The sequence below is a fragment of the Hemiscyllium ocellatum genome, chromosome 24 (genome assembly GCF_020745735.1).
Source record: "Hemiscyllium ocellatum isolate sHemOce1 chromosome 24, sHemOce1.pat.X.cur, whole genome shotgun sequence".
NCBI classification, from domain to species: domain Eukaryota; kingdom Metazoa; phylum Chordata; class Chondrichthyes; order Orectolobiformes; family Hemiscylliidae; genus Hemiscyllium; species Hemiscyllium ocellatum.
This window is the reverse complement of record NC_083424.1, coordinates 51,399,638-51,417,589: the sequence shown is the minus strand read 5'-3', so window position 1 is coordinate 51,417,589 and position 17,952 is coordinate 51,399,638. Positions and strand designations below refer to the sequence as shown.

At 42.7% G+C, this 17,952-nt stretch overlaps 1 protein-coding gene across 1 annotated transcript in view; it reads right to left on the bottom strand.

Moving 5' to 3' along the window:
• Positions 1 to 17,952, bottom strand: part of LOC132827252 (radial spoke head 14 homolog) — a 107,209-nt gene that overhangs the window by 26,593 nt on the left and 62,664 nt on the right. Inside the window, exon 3 of the mRNA XM_060843876.1 lies at positions 12,970 to 13,088. Within this exon, the coding sequence (XP_060699859.1) occupies positions 12,970 to 13,088 (119 nt within the window). The remainder of the gene's footprint in view (positions 1 to 12,969; positions 13,089 to 17,952) is intronic.

Genomic DNA, 17,952 nt, shown 5'->3' with positions numbered 1-17,952 from the left:
CAAAGCAGATGCAACGGAGGTGGAAGAATTGGGAAAACGGGACAGAGTTTCTGCAGGATGTGGGGTGGGAGGAAGTGTAGTCCAGGTAGTTAAGGGAGTGTGTGGATTTATTGTAAATGTCGATCCATAAACTGTCACCAGAGATGGAAGCAGAGAAGTCAAGAAAGGGAAGCGAGATGTTCAAGATAGACTAAGTGAATTTGAGGGCATGGTGCAAGTTATTGGTGAAGTCGATGTGCAGCATTCAGCATCAATGCAGTCATCAATGTAATGGTGGAAGAGTTGGTGAACAGTACCTGTGTATGTGCTGAAGAGGGATTGCTCAACATGGTGGACAAATAGGCAGGCATAACTAGGGCCCATGCCACCCCACGGATTTGGAGGAGCTCTAAGTGTCGGGGAAATGGAAGCTTCCGAAGAGGTGGACGGCGTGGTTGGTGCCCCGGATGTAGATGGGAAGTGCCTGGACAAAGGGGGAGAGAACGGTGGCACAGTGGCACAGTGGTTAGCACTGCTGTCTCACAGCGCCAGGGACCTGGGTTCAATTCCCGCCTCAGGCGACTGACTGTGTGGAGTTTGCACGTTCTCCCCGTGTCTGCGTGGGTTTCCTCCGGGTGCTCCGGTTTCCTCCCACAGTCCAAAGATGTGCGGGTCAGGTGAATTGGCCATGCTAAATTGCCCGTAGTGTTAGGTAAGGGGTATATGTGGGGGTATGGGTGGGTTGTCGCTTCAGCGGGTCGGTGTGGACTTGTTGGGCCGAGGGGCCTGTTTCCACACTGTAAGTAATCTAATCTAGAATGGAGTCCAGGTTAGAAGAAATGAGCTCAGTGGGCAGGTCGACAGGTTGACCAGGGTAGTTGGACTTTTGGATCTTGGGGAGCAGGTAGAACCAGGTAGTGCAGGACTAGGATCTATGAGACTGGAGGCGGTGGAGGAGAGATCACTGGAGATGATGAGGTCATGGACAGTGTGGGTGATGGTGGCCTATTGGGCCATAGTGGGGTCATGATCAAAGGAGAAGTAGGACATGGTACCAGACATTTGGTCTCTGCAACATTGAGGTCCGTCCTCAAGAATACCACAGCCATGCCTTTGTCAGCAGGTTTGGTGGTGAAATGGGGACTGGTGTGGAGGGAATGGTGCGCTGCATGTTCAGGGGGAGTGAGGTTGGAGTGGGTGAGGGGGGAGTGGAGAATTCGAGGTAGCTGACATTGCATTGGCAGTTTGCAATAAAGAAATCAAAGATAAGAAAGAGCCAACTGGAAGAGGAAGGTTGGAGGCCAGAGTTGGGTTCGTTGGAGGGTGGTTGGGAGTCTTTTTCAAAGAAGAAGGCACGGAGGCAGAGACGGAGATAACAAAAGAGGAGTTCATGTTGTGGTGGGCACAGAACCCATTGAAGTGGAGGCGAAGGTTGGGGCGGGGAGTAATTGTGAGAGGGAAAAGAGAGTGGGGGGGGTGGGCTAAGGAATGGGATGGGGTTTGGGTATGGGGATGCTGGAATTTGAATTCAATTAAAGAAAATCTGGAAATAAAAATCTACTGATGACCATGAAATATTCTTGATTGTTGGATAAAACTATTTGGCTCACTAATGTCCTTCAAGGAAAGAAATCTGTCATGTCCAACATGTCTGGACTACATGTGATTCCAGATCTGCAGCAATGTGGTTGACTCTCAACTGCCCTCCGAAATGTCCTAGCAAACCATTCAGTTGTACAAATCACGACAAATTCTCAACAAAAGAATGAAACTGGATGGACTACCCAACATTGACCCAGATACCAGAAAAGACAATGGTAGAAACAGCATTTATAACACTGCAAAATCCTCCTTACTAACATCTAGGGGTTAGGACCAAAATTTGGAGAGCGAGCTCACAGACTAATCAAGCAACAGCCTTTCTTAGTCACACTCATTGAATCAAAAATTACAGCAAATGTCCCAGACACCACCATCACCTTCCCTGGATATGTCCTGTCCCACTAGCAGGGCAAACCCAACAGAGGTGCAGGCACAGTGATACACAGTTGGAAGGGAGTTGCCCAGGGAGTCCTCAACATTGGCTCTGGACTCCATGAATTCTCATGGCTTCAGGTTAAACATGAGCAAGAACACTTCCTGCTGATTACGCTGTACTGTCCTCCCTCAGCTCTCATCTACTCTTTTGGTCACCTCTTAAAAAAATGTGAGGCCCCTTTCGGTTATGGCTGATCATGGGTTGCATCCTCGTTGTTCTGGCTTCCTGCTTGCCTGAAGCAATGTCGCTTGTGACTGTAGAGACCAGTGCTGGAGTGACAGTCCAGATCGCAGAGGTCACATCTGTATGTGGTTGTTGATCTGCTCGAACTGCTACACTCCTCCCTTCATGCCGGTTTGTCTGCTGCGGTGCTCATCAGGTTCTTTTCCCCTGTTTGGAGGTATTGACAATAGATAATAGACAATAGATAATATGTGCAGGAGTAGGCCATTCTGCCCTTCGAGCCAGCACCACCATTCATTATGATCATGGCTGACCACCCTCAATCAGTATCCTGTTCCTGCCTTATTCCCATAACTCTTGATTCTACTATCCTTAAGAGCTCTACCCAACTTTTTCTTGAAAGTATCCAGAGACTTGGCCTCCACAGCCTTCTGGGGCAGAGCATTCCATACACCCACCACTCTCTGGGTGAACAAGTTTCTCCTCAACTCTGTTCTAAGTGGCCTACCTCTTATTTTTAAACTGTGTCCTCTGGTTTGGGACTCACCCATCAGCGGAAATATGTTTCCTGCCTCCAAAGCGTCCAATCCTTTAATAATCTTACACGTCTCAATCAGATCCCCTCTCAGCTTTCTAAACTCAAGCGTATACAAGCCCAGTCGCTCCAATCTTTCAGCGTAAGATAGTCCAGCCATTCCGGGAATTGACCTCATGAACCTACGCTGCACTCCCTCAATAGTCAGAATGTCTTTTCTCAAATTTGGAGTCCAAAACTGCGCACAATATTCCAGGTGCGGTCTCACCAGGGCCCTGTACAGCTGCAGAAGGACCTCTTTGCTTCTATACTCAATTCCTCTTGTTATGAAGGCCAGCATACTATTAGCTTTCTTCACTGCCTGCTGTACCTGCATGTTTGCTTTCATTGACTGATGTACAAGAACATCTAGATCTCGTTGTACTGCCCCTTTACCTAACTTGACTCCATTTCGGTAGTAGCTGAAAATGTGTTGCTGGAAAAGCGCAGCAGGTCAGGCAGCATCCAAAGAGCAGGAAAATTGATGTTTCGGGCATGAGCCCTTCTTCAAGACATTTTCAGCTCTGATCTCCAGCATCTGCAGTCCTCACTTTCTCCTCCATTTAGTAGTAATCTGCCTTCCTGTTCTTGCCACCAAAGTGGATAACCATACATTTATCCACATTAAACTACATCTGCCATGCATTTGTCCACTCACCTAGCCTAACCAGGTCACCCTGTATTCTCCTAACATCCTCCTCACATTTCACTCTGATACCCAGCTTTGTGTCATCAGCAAATTTGCTAATAGTACTTTTAATACCTTCATCTATATCACTAATGTACATTGTAAAAAGCTGCAGTTCCAGCACTGATCCCTGCAGCACCGCCTGCCATTCCGAAAGGGAGCTGTTTATCACTATTCTTTGTTTCCTGTAAGCCAACCAATTTTCAATCCATGTCAGTATTTTGCCCCTAATACCATGTGCCCTAACTTTGCTCACTAACCTCCTATGTGGGACTTTATCAAAGGCTGTCTGAAGGTCCAGGCATACTACATCCACTGGATCTCCCTTGTCCATCTTCAGAATTACATCCTCAAAATATTCCAGAAGATTAGTCAAGCATGATTTCCCCTTCATAAATCCATGCTAACTCTGACCTTCCTGTTACTGCTATCCAGATGTGTCGTAATTTCGTCCTTCATAATTAACTCCAGCATTTTTCCCACCACTGAGGTCAGGCTAACTGGTCTATAATTCTCTGTTTTCTCTCTCCCTCCTTTCTTAAAAAGTGGGACAACATTAGCCACCCTCCAATCCGCAGGAACTGAGCCTGAATCTATAAAACATTGGAAAATGATCACCACAGCCACCTCCTTCAGTACCCTGGGATGCAGACCATCAGGTCCCGGGGACTTATCAGCCTTCAGACCTAATAGTCTTTCCAACATCATTTCCTACCTAATATAAATTTCCTTCAGTTCAGGTCCTTCAACCACTATTATATCTAGGAGATTGCTCGTGTCTTCCCCAGTGAAGACAGATCTAAAGTATCAATTCAACTCTTCTGCCATTTCTTTGTTCCCCATAATAAATTCACCTGTTTCTGTCTTCAAGGACCCAACTTTAGTCTTAACCATTTTTTTTCACATACCTAAAAAAACATTTGCTATCCTCCTTTATATTTTTGGCCAGTTTACCTTTGTATCTTATTTTTTCTTTGCATATTTCCATTTTAGTTATCCTCTATTGTTCTTTAAAAGCTTCTCAGTCCTCCGATTTCCCACTCATCTTTGCTATGTTGTACTTTTTCCCTTTTGTCTTTATATGATCCTTAACTTCCCTCGTCAGCCACAGCCTCCCTTTAGGATCTTTCTTCCTTTTTGGAATGAACTGATCCGGCATCTTCTGCATTATAACCCAGAAATACCTGCCATTGTTGTTCCACTGCCATCCCTGCTAGGATATTGCACCATTGAACTTTGGCCAGCTCCTCCCTCATAGCTCCATAGTTCCCCTTATTCAACTGAAATATTGTCACTTCCGATTCTACCCTCTCCCTTTCAAATTGCAGATTAAAGCTTATTGTATTGTGGTCACTATCTCCCAATAGCTCCTTTACTTCGAGGTCCCTGATCAAATCCAGTTTGTTGCACAACACCAGATCCAGAATTGCTTTCTCCCTGGTATACTCCAGCACAAGTTGTTCTAAGAATCCATCTCGGAGGCACTCCACAAACTCCCTTTCTTGGGTTCCAGTATCATCCAGATTCTCCCAGTCTACTTGCATGTTGAAATCCCTCATAACAACTGTAGCAATATCTTTGCGATAGGCCTATTTCAGCTCCTTATTCAACTTACACACTGCATCCAGGCTACTGTTTGGGGGCCTGTAGATAACTCCCATTAGGGTCTTTCTACCCTTAGAATTTCTTAGCTCTATCCATGCTGACATATTGCTTCAATGTGCTTCTCCATCTCATGCAGTCAGCTGCAAGCCCTTCCCAGAACTCCATAACAATATCAAGTGCCTTCATGTCTCTCATGCAGACGTCCTTGTATCACAGCTAGGGACGCCCAAAGGGTCTCTTCCCGGATGCAAGCTCTCCTGGATGCAGCCATCCTTCATGTGGTGGATGTGGCACAGTCAGTGCAGTCTACACTGCCTGAGCAGAGTGTACATGCTGAGAAGGCCAGTGCAAGATAGGACCACTGCGTTGGACACACTGTCTGACCAGGATATGTCCAAGAAAAGGTGGATACTCCTTAAGTGGAAGGTGTTCAGTCTTCTTTCCTGTCTGGCATATGAAGTCCATATTTCACTGCCGTACAGCAGTGTGCTTATGACACAGGTGTTGACATTTTTGTCTTCACTGTCAGCTTGGGATTTGTCCATACTCGAGTCGTGAGGCGAGCAAATGTTAAGGGTGCTTTCCCGATGCTCTTGTTGATCTCTGTGTCCAAGGAGAGGTTATCAGGGATGGTAATGCCAAGATAAGTAAACTGATGGATGACACCGAGTTTGTAGTAATCAATGGTGATGAGCGGCGGTGCCACTGTGTCCTGTCCCAGGACGCTCGTCTTCTTCAGACTGATAGTCAGCCTGAAATCCTTGCAAGCGTGAGAGAGGCGGTCTATCAGTAACTGGAGTTCCTGCTGGGTGTGTGTTGCAACTGCAGCATCATTGACAAACAGCATGCCCCTGATGAGTGCCATGCATACTTTGTCTTGGCTTTAAGGTGGGCCAGGTTGAAGACCCTGCCGTCTGATCTAGTGTATGGTTAAATCCCCTCCATTGCAATGCCAAAGGCATGCTTCAGGAGCACAGCAAAAGAAATCCCAAAGAGTGTGGAAGTGAGGACACAGCCTTTGTTTGACGCTGCTGCGGATGTTGAAGGGCTCAGAAGAGCTGCCATTGACCTATACTTTCCCCTTCATGTTACGATGGAAGGATTCTATAATGCTCAGCAATTTCAGTGGGCAGCCGTACTTTAAGAGAACCTTGAAAAGGCTGATTCTGCTGACCGGGTCAAATGCCTTGCTGAAGTTGATGAAAGCAACATACAAGGGCATTTTCTGTTCTCTGCACTTGGCGAATGGAGAAGATCACGTCTATTGTTGACCTTTTAGCTCGGAAGCCACACTGTGACTCTGGGTATACATATTCTGGCAGTTTCTGCAGGCAAGTCAAGATGACCAGAGATTTGGCTTTGCTGGTAATGTTAAGGAGAGAGATGCTTTGTAGTTGTTGCAGTTGCTTCTCCTTGCTCTTGAAGAGGGCAATGATCTTGGCATCCCACATGGTACAGCTCCTGTGGTACAGCTCCTTCTTGCTAGCACTGGCAGGACTTCATGCAATGGGAACAATAAGCTAGACTTGCAGCAGTTGATCAGATCAAGAATCCCGTCACTACCCAGGGCCTTACCTGAGGCCAGGCTGTCAATGGTCTTGCTGATGGCTCTGCATCTAGCTCGTCCATAGTCGGCAAGACGTGATGGAATCAAGTGCTGAAGCGGACATGGTATACTCTCTGGAGTAGAGATCAGAGTTGTGTTCAACATACCTCTCTATCTGCTGGCCTTTGTGATTCCTTCCCCCGTAGATGATTTAAGATGGGCTGTCTTACTCTGAGCTGGTCCTAGTACCTTCTTGACGCCTTTGTACATTCCCCTAATGTTCCCCGTTATAACAGCCACCTTAATTTCCTTGGTTTTCTGTATCCAGTACTCGTTAGCACAATTCCTGGCAGTCTGCTGTAACTTGTTCCTGGCAGCCCTGACAATCTGCAGGTTCCTCCTGCAAGCTGACCACATGTACTCAGCTAGGGCAACACACTTGGCTTCAACAACAGGGGTCATCTCGGTTGCCCTGACCTCAAATCAGTCATTTGTCTTGCAGGTCTTCTTCCCAAAGATAACCAGAGATGTGTGGTACATGGTATCCCGTAAGGTTTCCCACTTCTCTGTGGCAGAGCGTCCATGTCACGAGGCACTGAATTCTCTCTTGAAAGCCTTTGAGAAATATTGCACAAGGTCTGGCTGGGACATCTTGCTGACGTTGATGCAAGTATTCCCCTGTTTCTTAGTGCGATGGAATCTCCTAGGTTGCAGCCTAATCTTACAACACACTAAGAGTGGTCTGTGTCATAGTCCACATTATCATAAGAGCATGCACGGAGAACATGTTTGATGGCAACGCACCTAACTAGGATCAGATCAAGTTGGTGCCAATGCTTTGAGTGCAGCAGTCTGCAGGAAACCTTGTGCTAAGGCTTTGTCTGGAAGTAGGAGTTAGTGATGCACAATTGTGGTAATTGAACAGCTTGAACAGTCGCTGTCCATTCTCATTCATTTTGCCCACACCAAAATGCCCAAGGCAGGAAAGCCATAAGTAGGCTGCACCTACTCTGGCATTGAAGTTGCCCAGAAGAACAAGTTACACCCTCCTAGGGATGCTGCTCATGAGGGGTGCAAGACTGTCATACAGCTCATCCTTTGTGTCTGGCATGGAGGGCAGTGTTGGGGCATTCACGCTGACAAGGGTGACTGGGCCTGCGGTGGTATTGAAGCGAGGACTCATAACTTGCTCTGAACCATTGCTGTCTGGTTCTACCATGTTCATCAGGCTGTTCTTTACTGCAAAGCCAACTCCATGCTCTCTGGGCTCATCACAGCCCTTCCCCAGCAGTAAAATGTATAGTCCTTCTCTTTCAGTGAGCCCGCCTCTGCTAGCCTTGTTTCTTGGAGCGCGACGTTGAGTCTCTTGAGCTCATTATTTATGACAGCTGATTTCCTCGAGTCGCTGATAACCTGGAGGTTTTCTGAGAGGCTGGTCATCATTGTCCGGATGTTCCAACTTCCCAGTTTTAGAGCTGGTCTCTTTTGTTGTTTTCTTTTGTTGCTTGGTGCGGTGATTACAATTTGCTGTTCCGATAATTCCTAATCCCCATGCACTCCATGAGATTAGCAAATTGTGGTGGGACAGCACTTCCTGGCTGGGGCTTCCCAGCCTGAGGCAGGCAATAGCTATCCAGTGGAATCCAAAAATCTTTCCTACCATCTTGAGCAATTCCTGGCGTCACGCTCTACACCAATCTAGTATTGTGTTGACATTGCAGGCGAAGTCGGAGTGTCCTCTCCAGGTGCAGTGGTGGTAGGATGCAAGCCTAGGCGGTGTGGTATGGGGAATATGCTGTTGCCCATGAAGCACGTTCCCCCTCTCCACAACACTGACTAATCCAAAGGAACTGCAATGCCATTACAGTTGGTAGCAACGGCGTCGCAGGAGCTGCCAGAATGAGGTTGTAGGTAACGATGAACCTCCTGAATCCTTTCCCACAAGGCAAGCAAGGCAGCGGAGGTTTGAAACTGGAGTTTTCCTTCTCTTTGCCAGGAAGCAGCCCGCCCACCGGGGGGCAGGGGGTGGGTTCAGTGAGGAAGGCAATCAGCAATGAGTGAAAGGCAAGATAAGATTCTGTTCTTTGTCTTAGTGTAAAGGGGCAGAGATGGCAGTAAGGGAGGTGGTGTGCTCCTCATTCCAGATATGGGAGCATTCTAGTATCCCTGACAACTATGTCTGTAGGAAATGTGACCGGTTCGGTTGGACACACTGAAGAGCATTCAGGGGGCAGACAGTGTGATTGATAGATAGATAATTAAAGTGATACGGTCACACCATGGATTCAGTCAGGTAGATGGATGACCACCAGGAGAGGCAGGCAGGTAGTGCAGGCTATTCCCCTCTCTAGTAGGTCTACTGTTCTGGATACTGTTGGGAGCAATAGTCTCTCGGGGAGTACATCAGCAGAAGGCAGTACAGTGGTACCACAATAGGCTCTGCTGGAGACCAGGGTCAGACAAAGTCCAAGCAAGCATTAGTTGTATGAGACTCACTAGTCAGGGGCACAAACAGGCATTTCTGTGGCTGTAGTCAAGTCTCTAGGATGGTGTGTTGCCTCCCTGGTGCCAGGGTCATGGATGTCTCTCAGTGGTTGCAGTAAATTTGTAAGGGAAGGTGAGTAGCCATAGGTTGCTGTACTTGGTGTATCAACAACACAGATAGGAAAAGGGATGAGGTCCTGAAGAATGGTTATAGGGAGACAGACAGAAGGTTAAAATGCAGAACCTCAAGGGTAGTAAATTGTGGACTACATGCATTGGCGGGTGTAGTCATAGAAGGATGTAGCAGATAAATGCATGGCTTGACAGCTGGTTCAGAGAGCAGGAATTTAGATTTTTGAATCATTGGGATCTCTTCTGGGGTGACCCAAAAAATTGAGGGACTGGATATACCTGAACTGGAGGGAACCAATATCTTGGTGGGAAGATACGCTAGAGCTAATTACAATGGCTTAAACTAGTCTGGCAGGGGGTTGGGATTCAAAGCAGTGGGGAAATGGAAGTAATTGAAACCAGTCAATTGATTAATGTGTTAAGAAACTCATGTCTCCTGTTTTAATTTACACTTGTATGAGAAATTGCACATATTAGACACGAAAAGGTAGCATACAGCTATCCAGATTGGAAATACAATGAAACCAGATTTAGGAATGCAAATGCATCATATTTCAGTACCTGCTTAGCACAGCAACAAAGAGAGAGAAAGAATATGAATTGGTAACAGCAAGGAGGAAGACTCCCTCTCTTCTTGTTTTCTTTTCAATATGTCAAAAGTCAGTACCACTGATTAAACAAATTAGAAAAATATCCAAGAAGCTCAGCATTTTACAGATTTCACTACTGCTGAGAACATAAGACAAACTAAATAGCCATGGTCTCGAGAACAATTTTAACAATTAAGAACTCTGAGGATTATTTAAACTACATATTCTTTATCATCCTATTGTGCTTGTACCTCCTCCCTTTTTTCAAAACTTTATACCTGTGCTTGATGTCACATTGTACTATTTTCTTGGGTTTAATAGATAATATCATTTCTTTCCTTTCACTCAAGAAAACCATAGACGCAAGCTAAAAAAAAATTTAAAATTGTTGTTGTAGCCAACCGAGTGCACTTAAAAGAAGGGAGTTGACATATCACTTCTCACCAAGAATAACAAAATATACTGTACTTCAAAACCTGAACACCATTTTGACATGAGCTGATAAGTGGCAAACAATATTCGTGCCACAAAAGTGCCAAGCAATGGCCATCTACAAACTAGAAGAATCTAACAATCTCCCCTTGGCACTTAATCATATTTCCATCACTGAATCTCCCACTGTCAACATCTTGGAAAGTTATTATTGACCAGAATCTGAACTGGACAGGCCATTTTAATATTGTGGCTGCAATAGTAAGTCAGAGACTACAAATTCTGCTTCAAGTAACACACTTCCTGTTTTGCAATGTCTACCTACAATTTACAAAAAGCAAATGAGGAATGTGATGGAATGTGTATGGTTCCAAGAAGAATCAAGACATTTAACACCATTCAGGACAAAACAGATTGCCACATCACTGCTACAGATGTAGCTGAATGAGGATACACCATAACAGCTCTCCAATCACATACAACAGTACCTTGCAAACATACAACCTCAATCACCAAGAGGGGCAAGGGCAGCAGACGTGTGGGAATGTGATCCAGATGTTTCCTACCAAGCCACTGTGACTTGGGACAATTTCAACCTTCCTTCACTGTTGCCAGATGCCAATCCTAGAACTCCCTGTCTCACAGCATTCTGAGTGTACTGATACTTACCACCTCCTCAAGGGCAACTTGTTAATCTTGCAAACAATACAATCCCATAAAAGAATTAGCAAAAACATAGGTAAACCTCTCAACATGTGGTCAATTTCAATTAACGATATTAGTTCACAATGGTTGTGGGACAACTGGGCTTTTATATACCAATAAGTTAAACAGGACATTATTTAAAAAGTGAAAATTCAAAGCAGTTAGATAGTTAGTTCTTCATTCTGTACAGAGATACTCATACTGTAGATATAATACAGATATAATACTGCTTGTATATAGAATTCTTTAAAAACTGAATGTTAAATACAGTGTTATCAAATTTACAATCATGCACTGCTAACATACCTATACATAAGAATAACTTCCTGTAGAACTTACAGTTCTCAATTTAGGAATACCTTTTAGACTTAAACATTATTTCAGAAGGCATTTGTGATGTTATTTTGTGCAAAATGTATGTTTTAGTTTTTTATACAAACTAAACTGTATTTACTGGAAATTAAATCTAGTTTAGATATATTTTCATCTCCTGTTTCAAGCACACAACTGCTAGAGCCTTGTGATTTACACCTTGCAATCACCATCTCAAATGCTTGACTCAAATGCTGAATCTATTAATTTATCTGTTGAGTTCAGTTCTTCCTAACTATAAGACACAGACATGCATTTATGACAATTTGGGTGAACTTTGATGTAATTGCACAGAAATCAAACACAAACACCTGAGCCATACAAATATTCACAACACTATGAACGTTGATTACGGCCATCATTTCATTGAGCTTTATACGAGAAATCCAAAACTGATCACACCGAACCCCCACCCTCTCTTCATCAACTTAGAAATTCCTCTGCTTCAAATATTCAAGGTTGTTTTTCCTTAAAGGATGAAAAATGGTATTGATTACATGACAACAAAAATAAAATATTAAAGGATGCTGGAAATTTGAAATAAAATTAAGTGACATCTGTTTCAAACACAAATATGGGCTGTTTTCTTTCAGTGTTTTTCATATCTGCAAACTCCCCCTTTTTCTAGATTTTATTTACATATATAGTATTACACAGGAGGTAAGACACAGAAATAGGTCATTTGACTCAACCAGTTCATGTGGTTGTTTATGTTCCACTCCAGCATCCACCCAATTTACCACATCGATGGTTACCCAAGCAAAAGTAACTTTTATTTTCTATAGATTCTAACAAATCCTCACAGCTTTAAAAGGCCAATACAATTCCTTTCTTGTTCACTCCAGTAATAACTCTATAAATAATGGGAAATAGATGCTGCATAATCTTTCTTCAATTCCAATCCCACACAAATACAAGAATATAGTTTTATCACAATTTCAACCTAACCTTTAAAAAAGCAAGTTGTATTCACAGCTTCAGTGTTTTAAAAAATATCTATGGCCTCTCATTGCTCTTTTGTTTCTTTTATTCAAATGCATAGGAGATAAAGAATCTTTTGTTTTTATGATGCAAAAGCTTAGGTAAATGTGTGCAAATGTTCAAAAAGAAGGGTTTTGCTACTCAAAAGGCAAGAATTGTCACAAGTATAACTGCTCCACTTAATAAAGCAATTCATTCCAAATTGCTCATACTTGTCATACTATCCACCAAAACACGCCTGAATGATGCATGGAAAAATATAACAACACTATAGCCATGTGATATAATCGCACTTCAGACGCTATAGCAGTATCTACCAATCTGTGCCATCTTCCTCAATCATGAGAAAATAATTGGTCACAACTAACCACAAACCATTCTCAATAACTCAGTAAGTCATATGGGGATCAGCAGGCAGAGCAAGAAACAAAACACAAATTTTTGTTAAATGTTGATAGCAGATAATACTGGAATGATGCACACCATTAGTAACACTATCCAGTTTTAGGGAAGTTCAAATATTATTTCAGCACTGGAAATATCAATTTCCCAAACAATAAAACTTGTGTGTCAAATTTTAAGAGCATAGAGATACTAACAATATTTATTCCTTTTCTCAATACACCTTTTCTGTACAGTCTGTTACATTTAGATTTCTACCTGCAGGGATTTGTGAGAACATCTCCAAAACCATGTGCAAGTTTTTGCGGCAGATGTCCTCAGGATCATTAAGCAGCTCAGACAATGGAATAATGACATCACTTTCCAAAAATGCAAACCTGAAGAAAAGAAAGCAACGAATAAATAAGAATAAAAACATTGTACAACAAACTTGATATAAACACAAGTTTAGCTGTTACCTGCTTATCACTGAAAATATAAAGACATTTTCTCGCAATTAGATAATATTTCATAGAGACACAATAACATTTTATTTGTAATGCTTCATATAAGCAGTTGACTTATATGCATCATAGGTTTACCAGAAAGAAAGTGTACCTACGTTCACTAGAACTAATTATTTTTAAATTCCAACATTGTGTTCAGCTATTTTCAGTTTAGAGAAATCTCTATGACTTTCAGAATGGCTTTCGCACATACAATGCGGCTACAGCACAGTTTTATTTTGAGCACTGTTCAGTAATTCTTATCATTTGCTTTTGTATCTGAAAGGAAGTATGGCAGCATGTCTCAAGCCATTGTCACTGTTCCTTTTTCATGACATAATCAAATAGAAATATTTCAATATGAAGAATATTACAAGGGAACACAGCTAAAGTCAGGATTGTCCTCCCTCGGTAGTCTACAAAATGGAGCAGGACAGCAATACAGAAGGGGAGGAATTCAGCCAGTTTTGTCAATCATCCTCTCACCATTCCATCCTAGACCTCCATTCCAACATTTTCACCAGGGCTGCAACTACTCACTCCTTCCCTCCATGTTGGAAAATGGCAACAAATAAGAATCCCAACAGGTTTCCTTGGTTTCTGCACCAGCCAGCACCGTATTGTAAAATACAAGATCTTAAAGAATAGGCCATTCATTCTATCAAATCTGTTGCAACATTCAAAATAATCATGAGTGATCTATTATTGCCTTAACTCCACTTTCCTGCTAGCCCCCATAAACCTTGACTGCTTTGTCGATCAAAAATCAGCATTGAATATACTCAATGTTCTTTGTGAAAGGGAATTCAAAAAGGCACAACCAATACTGAGAGAAATTCACCCTCATCGTCATCTCAAACTGAAGAATCCTTATTTGTAAAATGTTTGAACTTTGTAAAAGTTCTAAATTATTTGTTTCAAGAAGATTACCTCTCATTCTTGTAAAATCCAATATATCCCTACATGCTCATTCATAAAGTCAGGAAGTATGGAATGCAGAGAGATTTGGCTATCTGGATTCAGAATTGGTTGGTTGACAGAGGTAGAGAGTGACTGTAGATGGAAAGTATTCTGCCTGGAGGTCAGTTTTGAGTGAGGCCCCGCAGGGCTTTGTTCTTGGGCCTCTGCTATTCATAGTTTTTATAAATGACTTTGATGAGGAGGTTGAGGGATGGGTTAGTAAATTTGCAGATGACACAAAGGTTGGAGGTGTTGACAATAGTATCGAGGGCTATTGCAGGCTGCAGTGCGACATAGACAGGATGCAGAGCTGGGCTGAGAAATGGCAGATGGAGTTCAACCTTGATAAATGCGAAGTGATGCATTTTGGAAGGTCAAACTCGAACGCTGAATATAGGATTAAAGACAGGATTCTAGGTAGTGTGGAGAAACAGAGGGATCCCTCAAAGTTGCCACTCAAGTGGATAGGGTTGTGAAGAAAGCATATGGTGTTTTGGCTTTCATTAACAGGGGGATCGAGTTTCAGAGCCGTAAGATTTTGCTACAGCTCTACAAGTCCCTGGTCAGACTACACTTGGAATATTGTGTCCAGTTCTGGTCACCATACTATAGGAAAGATACAGAGGCTTTGGAGAAGGTACAAAGAAGGTTTACCAAAATGCTGCCTGGACTGAAGGGCTTGCCTTATGAAGAGAGGTTGACTAAGCTCAGACTTTTCTCTCTGAAGAGAAGGAGGAAGGAAGGTGACCTGATCGAGGTATACATGATAATGAGAGGAATAGATAGAGTCAATAGCCAGAGACTCTTCCCCAGGGCAGGATTGATGGATATGAGGGGTCATAGTTTTAAGATATTAGGGGAAAAGTATAGAGGAGATGTCAGAGGTAGGTTCTTTACACAGAGAGTTGTGAATGCAAGGAATGGGTTGCCAGTGGTGGTGGTGGAAGCAGAGCCATTAGGAACATTTAACTTTTTCTTACTTTAAAGGTAAATGTAATGTATTGCATTCCAGGTGCAATTTATTGGTCAAGCTGCCGGATTTAAAACATACTTCATTCATCCATTATAGTTAAAATACAACAAAAGAAACAAGGAAGTGGAATAATTTAACTCTACTGGAAAATTTACCAGAATAATAGATAAAGTAACTATTATGAATTAACTGTTCGATTATAGTAACATTCATAAACACAGGCACATGGACAGCAGTGAGTTGACGGGTGCTTAGGTTAAGTTATTATATTTTAAATTAGGATTAAACGTCAGCACAATATTTTGGGGCAAAGAGCCTGCTCTGTGCTGTAATTTTCTACGTTCTATGTTCAATCTTGCCTTGTAATACAACATCTTTATCCTAGGAATCAACCTAGTTATCAAGCACCCTCACCAATGCCCTCTACAACTCTTATAAAAAATTCCCAGCTTTTATACTCCATCCCCCTTGCCATATAAGATAATATGTAAAGTGGCTGAAACCTTTATAAAATGGTGACTGCAGCTTCAAGGCTGTTCTGTACTCATTATTCTGTTCCAAGTGTAGTGCTGCCTATTTCTGATCTTCAGGAATCTTCTGTGTTTAACAGATTGCTATCAGTATGTTGAATTAGGCAGCAAAATATTTTCTGAGATCAACAAGGGTTTTATTGTAGATCTATTATTGGGCACAAACACAGATTCCATTTCTCCCTTTGTGACAATATTGTGGCTTTAAGAGGTGCGTTTTGTTCTGGGTTTCTTTCAGACAGAGATTGGGGGACAGGTGACAAACGGTCTATGAGAAGATAAACAACTTGTGAAGCCTTGGGATTTTTTAAATAGTGGAATAATAAAAGCAGCCTGAATGGGTATGGTCAAGCTTCCACCCACAGAATCAGGATTGTAGTTTAGCTTTCAGCAGTTGTTGAGGTCTTGAAGAAGTGAAAGTTATTTCTTCCTTCTCTTGGTTACAGGCAAAAGCTGGGGGTTCTCTGCCTGCTACTGGAGTTGCATGTGAAATAATCTGAGTTCGCCTTTTGCCAAGGGTGTGTTTATGAATGTTACTATAATCGAACAGTTAATTCATAATAGTTACTTTATCTATTATTCTGGTAAATTTTCCAGTAGAGTTAAATTATTCCACTTCCTTGTTTCTTTTGTTGTATTTTAACTATAGTGGATGAATAAAGTATGTTTTAAATCCGGCAGCTTGACCAATAAATTGCACCTGGAATGCAATACATTACAGTTACCTTTAAAGTAAGAAAAAGTTAGAATCTAGACAATATCTGAATATTTTGAGAGGGATTTGGTCTGATCCATAACATCCCCCATGTCCACTTGTTAACCCTCATTGGGAAGCACACAGCTTTTATTTTTAATATGTAAAATATTCCCAGGCATCCAATTAACAAATTAACACATCATCCAAAGATAATGACTATCTACCAGAGGCAGTGTAACAAAACGCAAAACAAAAATAAGGGAACAATCAAGGAAGAGAGGCAGGCCATCAGGAAAAGACCTCAACTCTTTCTGTTTTAGACATTTTCTAATCAATGTGTTCAAAGTTGTTATGACACAGTCGAAACATGTGGTGCTAGAAAAGCACAGCAGGTCAGGCAGCATCCAAGGGACAGGATAGTCAACATTTCAGGCATAAGTCCTTCAAACGTTGACTCTCCTGCTCCTCAGAAAAAGGTCACTACCGGGGTATAAGAGGCCTAATACCATCTCTTTCTGTTTTATTTTGAACACCCACCACCAATTTCTCTAACAGCCCAAATAACAAATTAAAACTTATTAACAACTTGACTGAGTTTTTTGAAGAAGTAACAAATAGGACTGATGAAGGCAGAGTGGTAGATGTGATCTATATGGACTTCAGTAAGGCGTTCAACAACTCCCCATGGGAGTCTGATTAGCAAGGTTAGATCTCATGAAATACAGGGAGAACTAGCCATTTGGATACAGAACTGGCTCAAGGGTAGAAGACAGAGGGTGGTGGTGGAGGGTTGTTTTTCAGACTGGAGGCCTGCGACCAGTGGAGTGCCACAAGGATTGGTGCTGGGTCCTCTACTTTTTGCCATTTACATAAACAATTTGGATGTGAGCATAAGAGGTACAGTTAGAAAGTTTGCAGATGACACCAAAAAAGGGTTACCTGATTACAACAGGATCTGGACCAGATGGGCCAATGGGCTGAGAAGTGGCAGATGGAGTTTAATTCAGATAAATGCGAGGTAAAGCATTTGGGAAAGCAAATCAGAGCAGGACTCATACACTTAATGGTAAGGCCCTAGGGAGTGTTGCTGAACAAAGAGACCTTGGAGTGCAGGCTCCTAGCTCCTTGAAAGTGGAGTCGCAGGTAGATAGGAATGGTGAAGAAGGCGTTTGTTATGCTTTCCTTTATTGGTCAGAGTATTGAATACAGGAGTTGGGAGGTCATGTTGCAGATGTACAGGACATTGGTTAGGCTACTGTTGGAATATTGCATGCAATTCTGGTCTCCTTCCTCCGGAAAGATGTTGTGAAACTTGAAAGAGTTCAGAAAAGATTGCCAGGATTGGAGGATTTGAGCTATAGGGAGAGGCTGAACAGGGCTGGGGCTGTTTTGCCTGGAGTGTTGGAGGCTGAGGGGTGACCTTATAGATGTTTACAAAATTATGAGGGGCATGGATGGGGTAAAGAAGAAAAGTCTTTTCCCTGGAGTCGGAAAGTTCAGAATTAGAGAGCATAGGTTTAGGCTAAGAGGGGAAAGATATTAACGAGACCGAAGGAGCAACATTTTCACATAAAGGGTGGTACGGGTATGGAATGA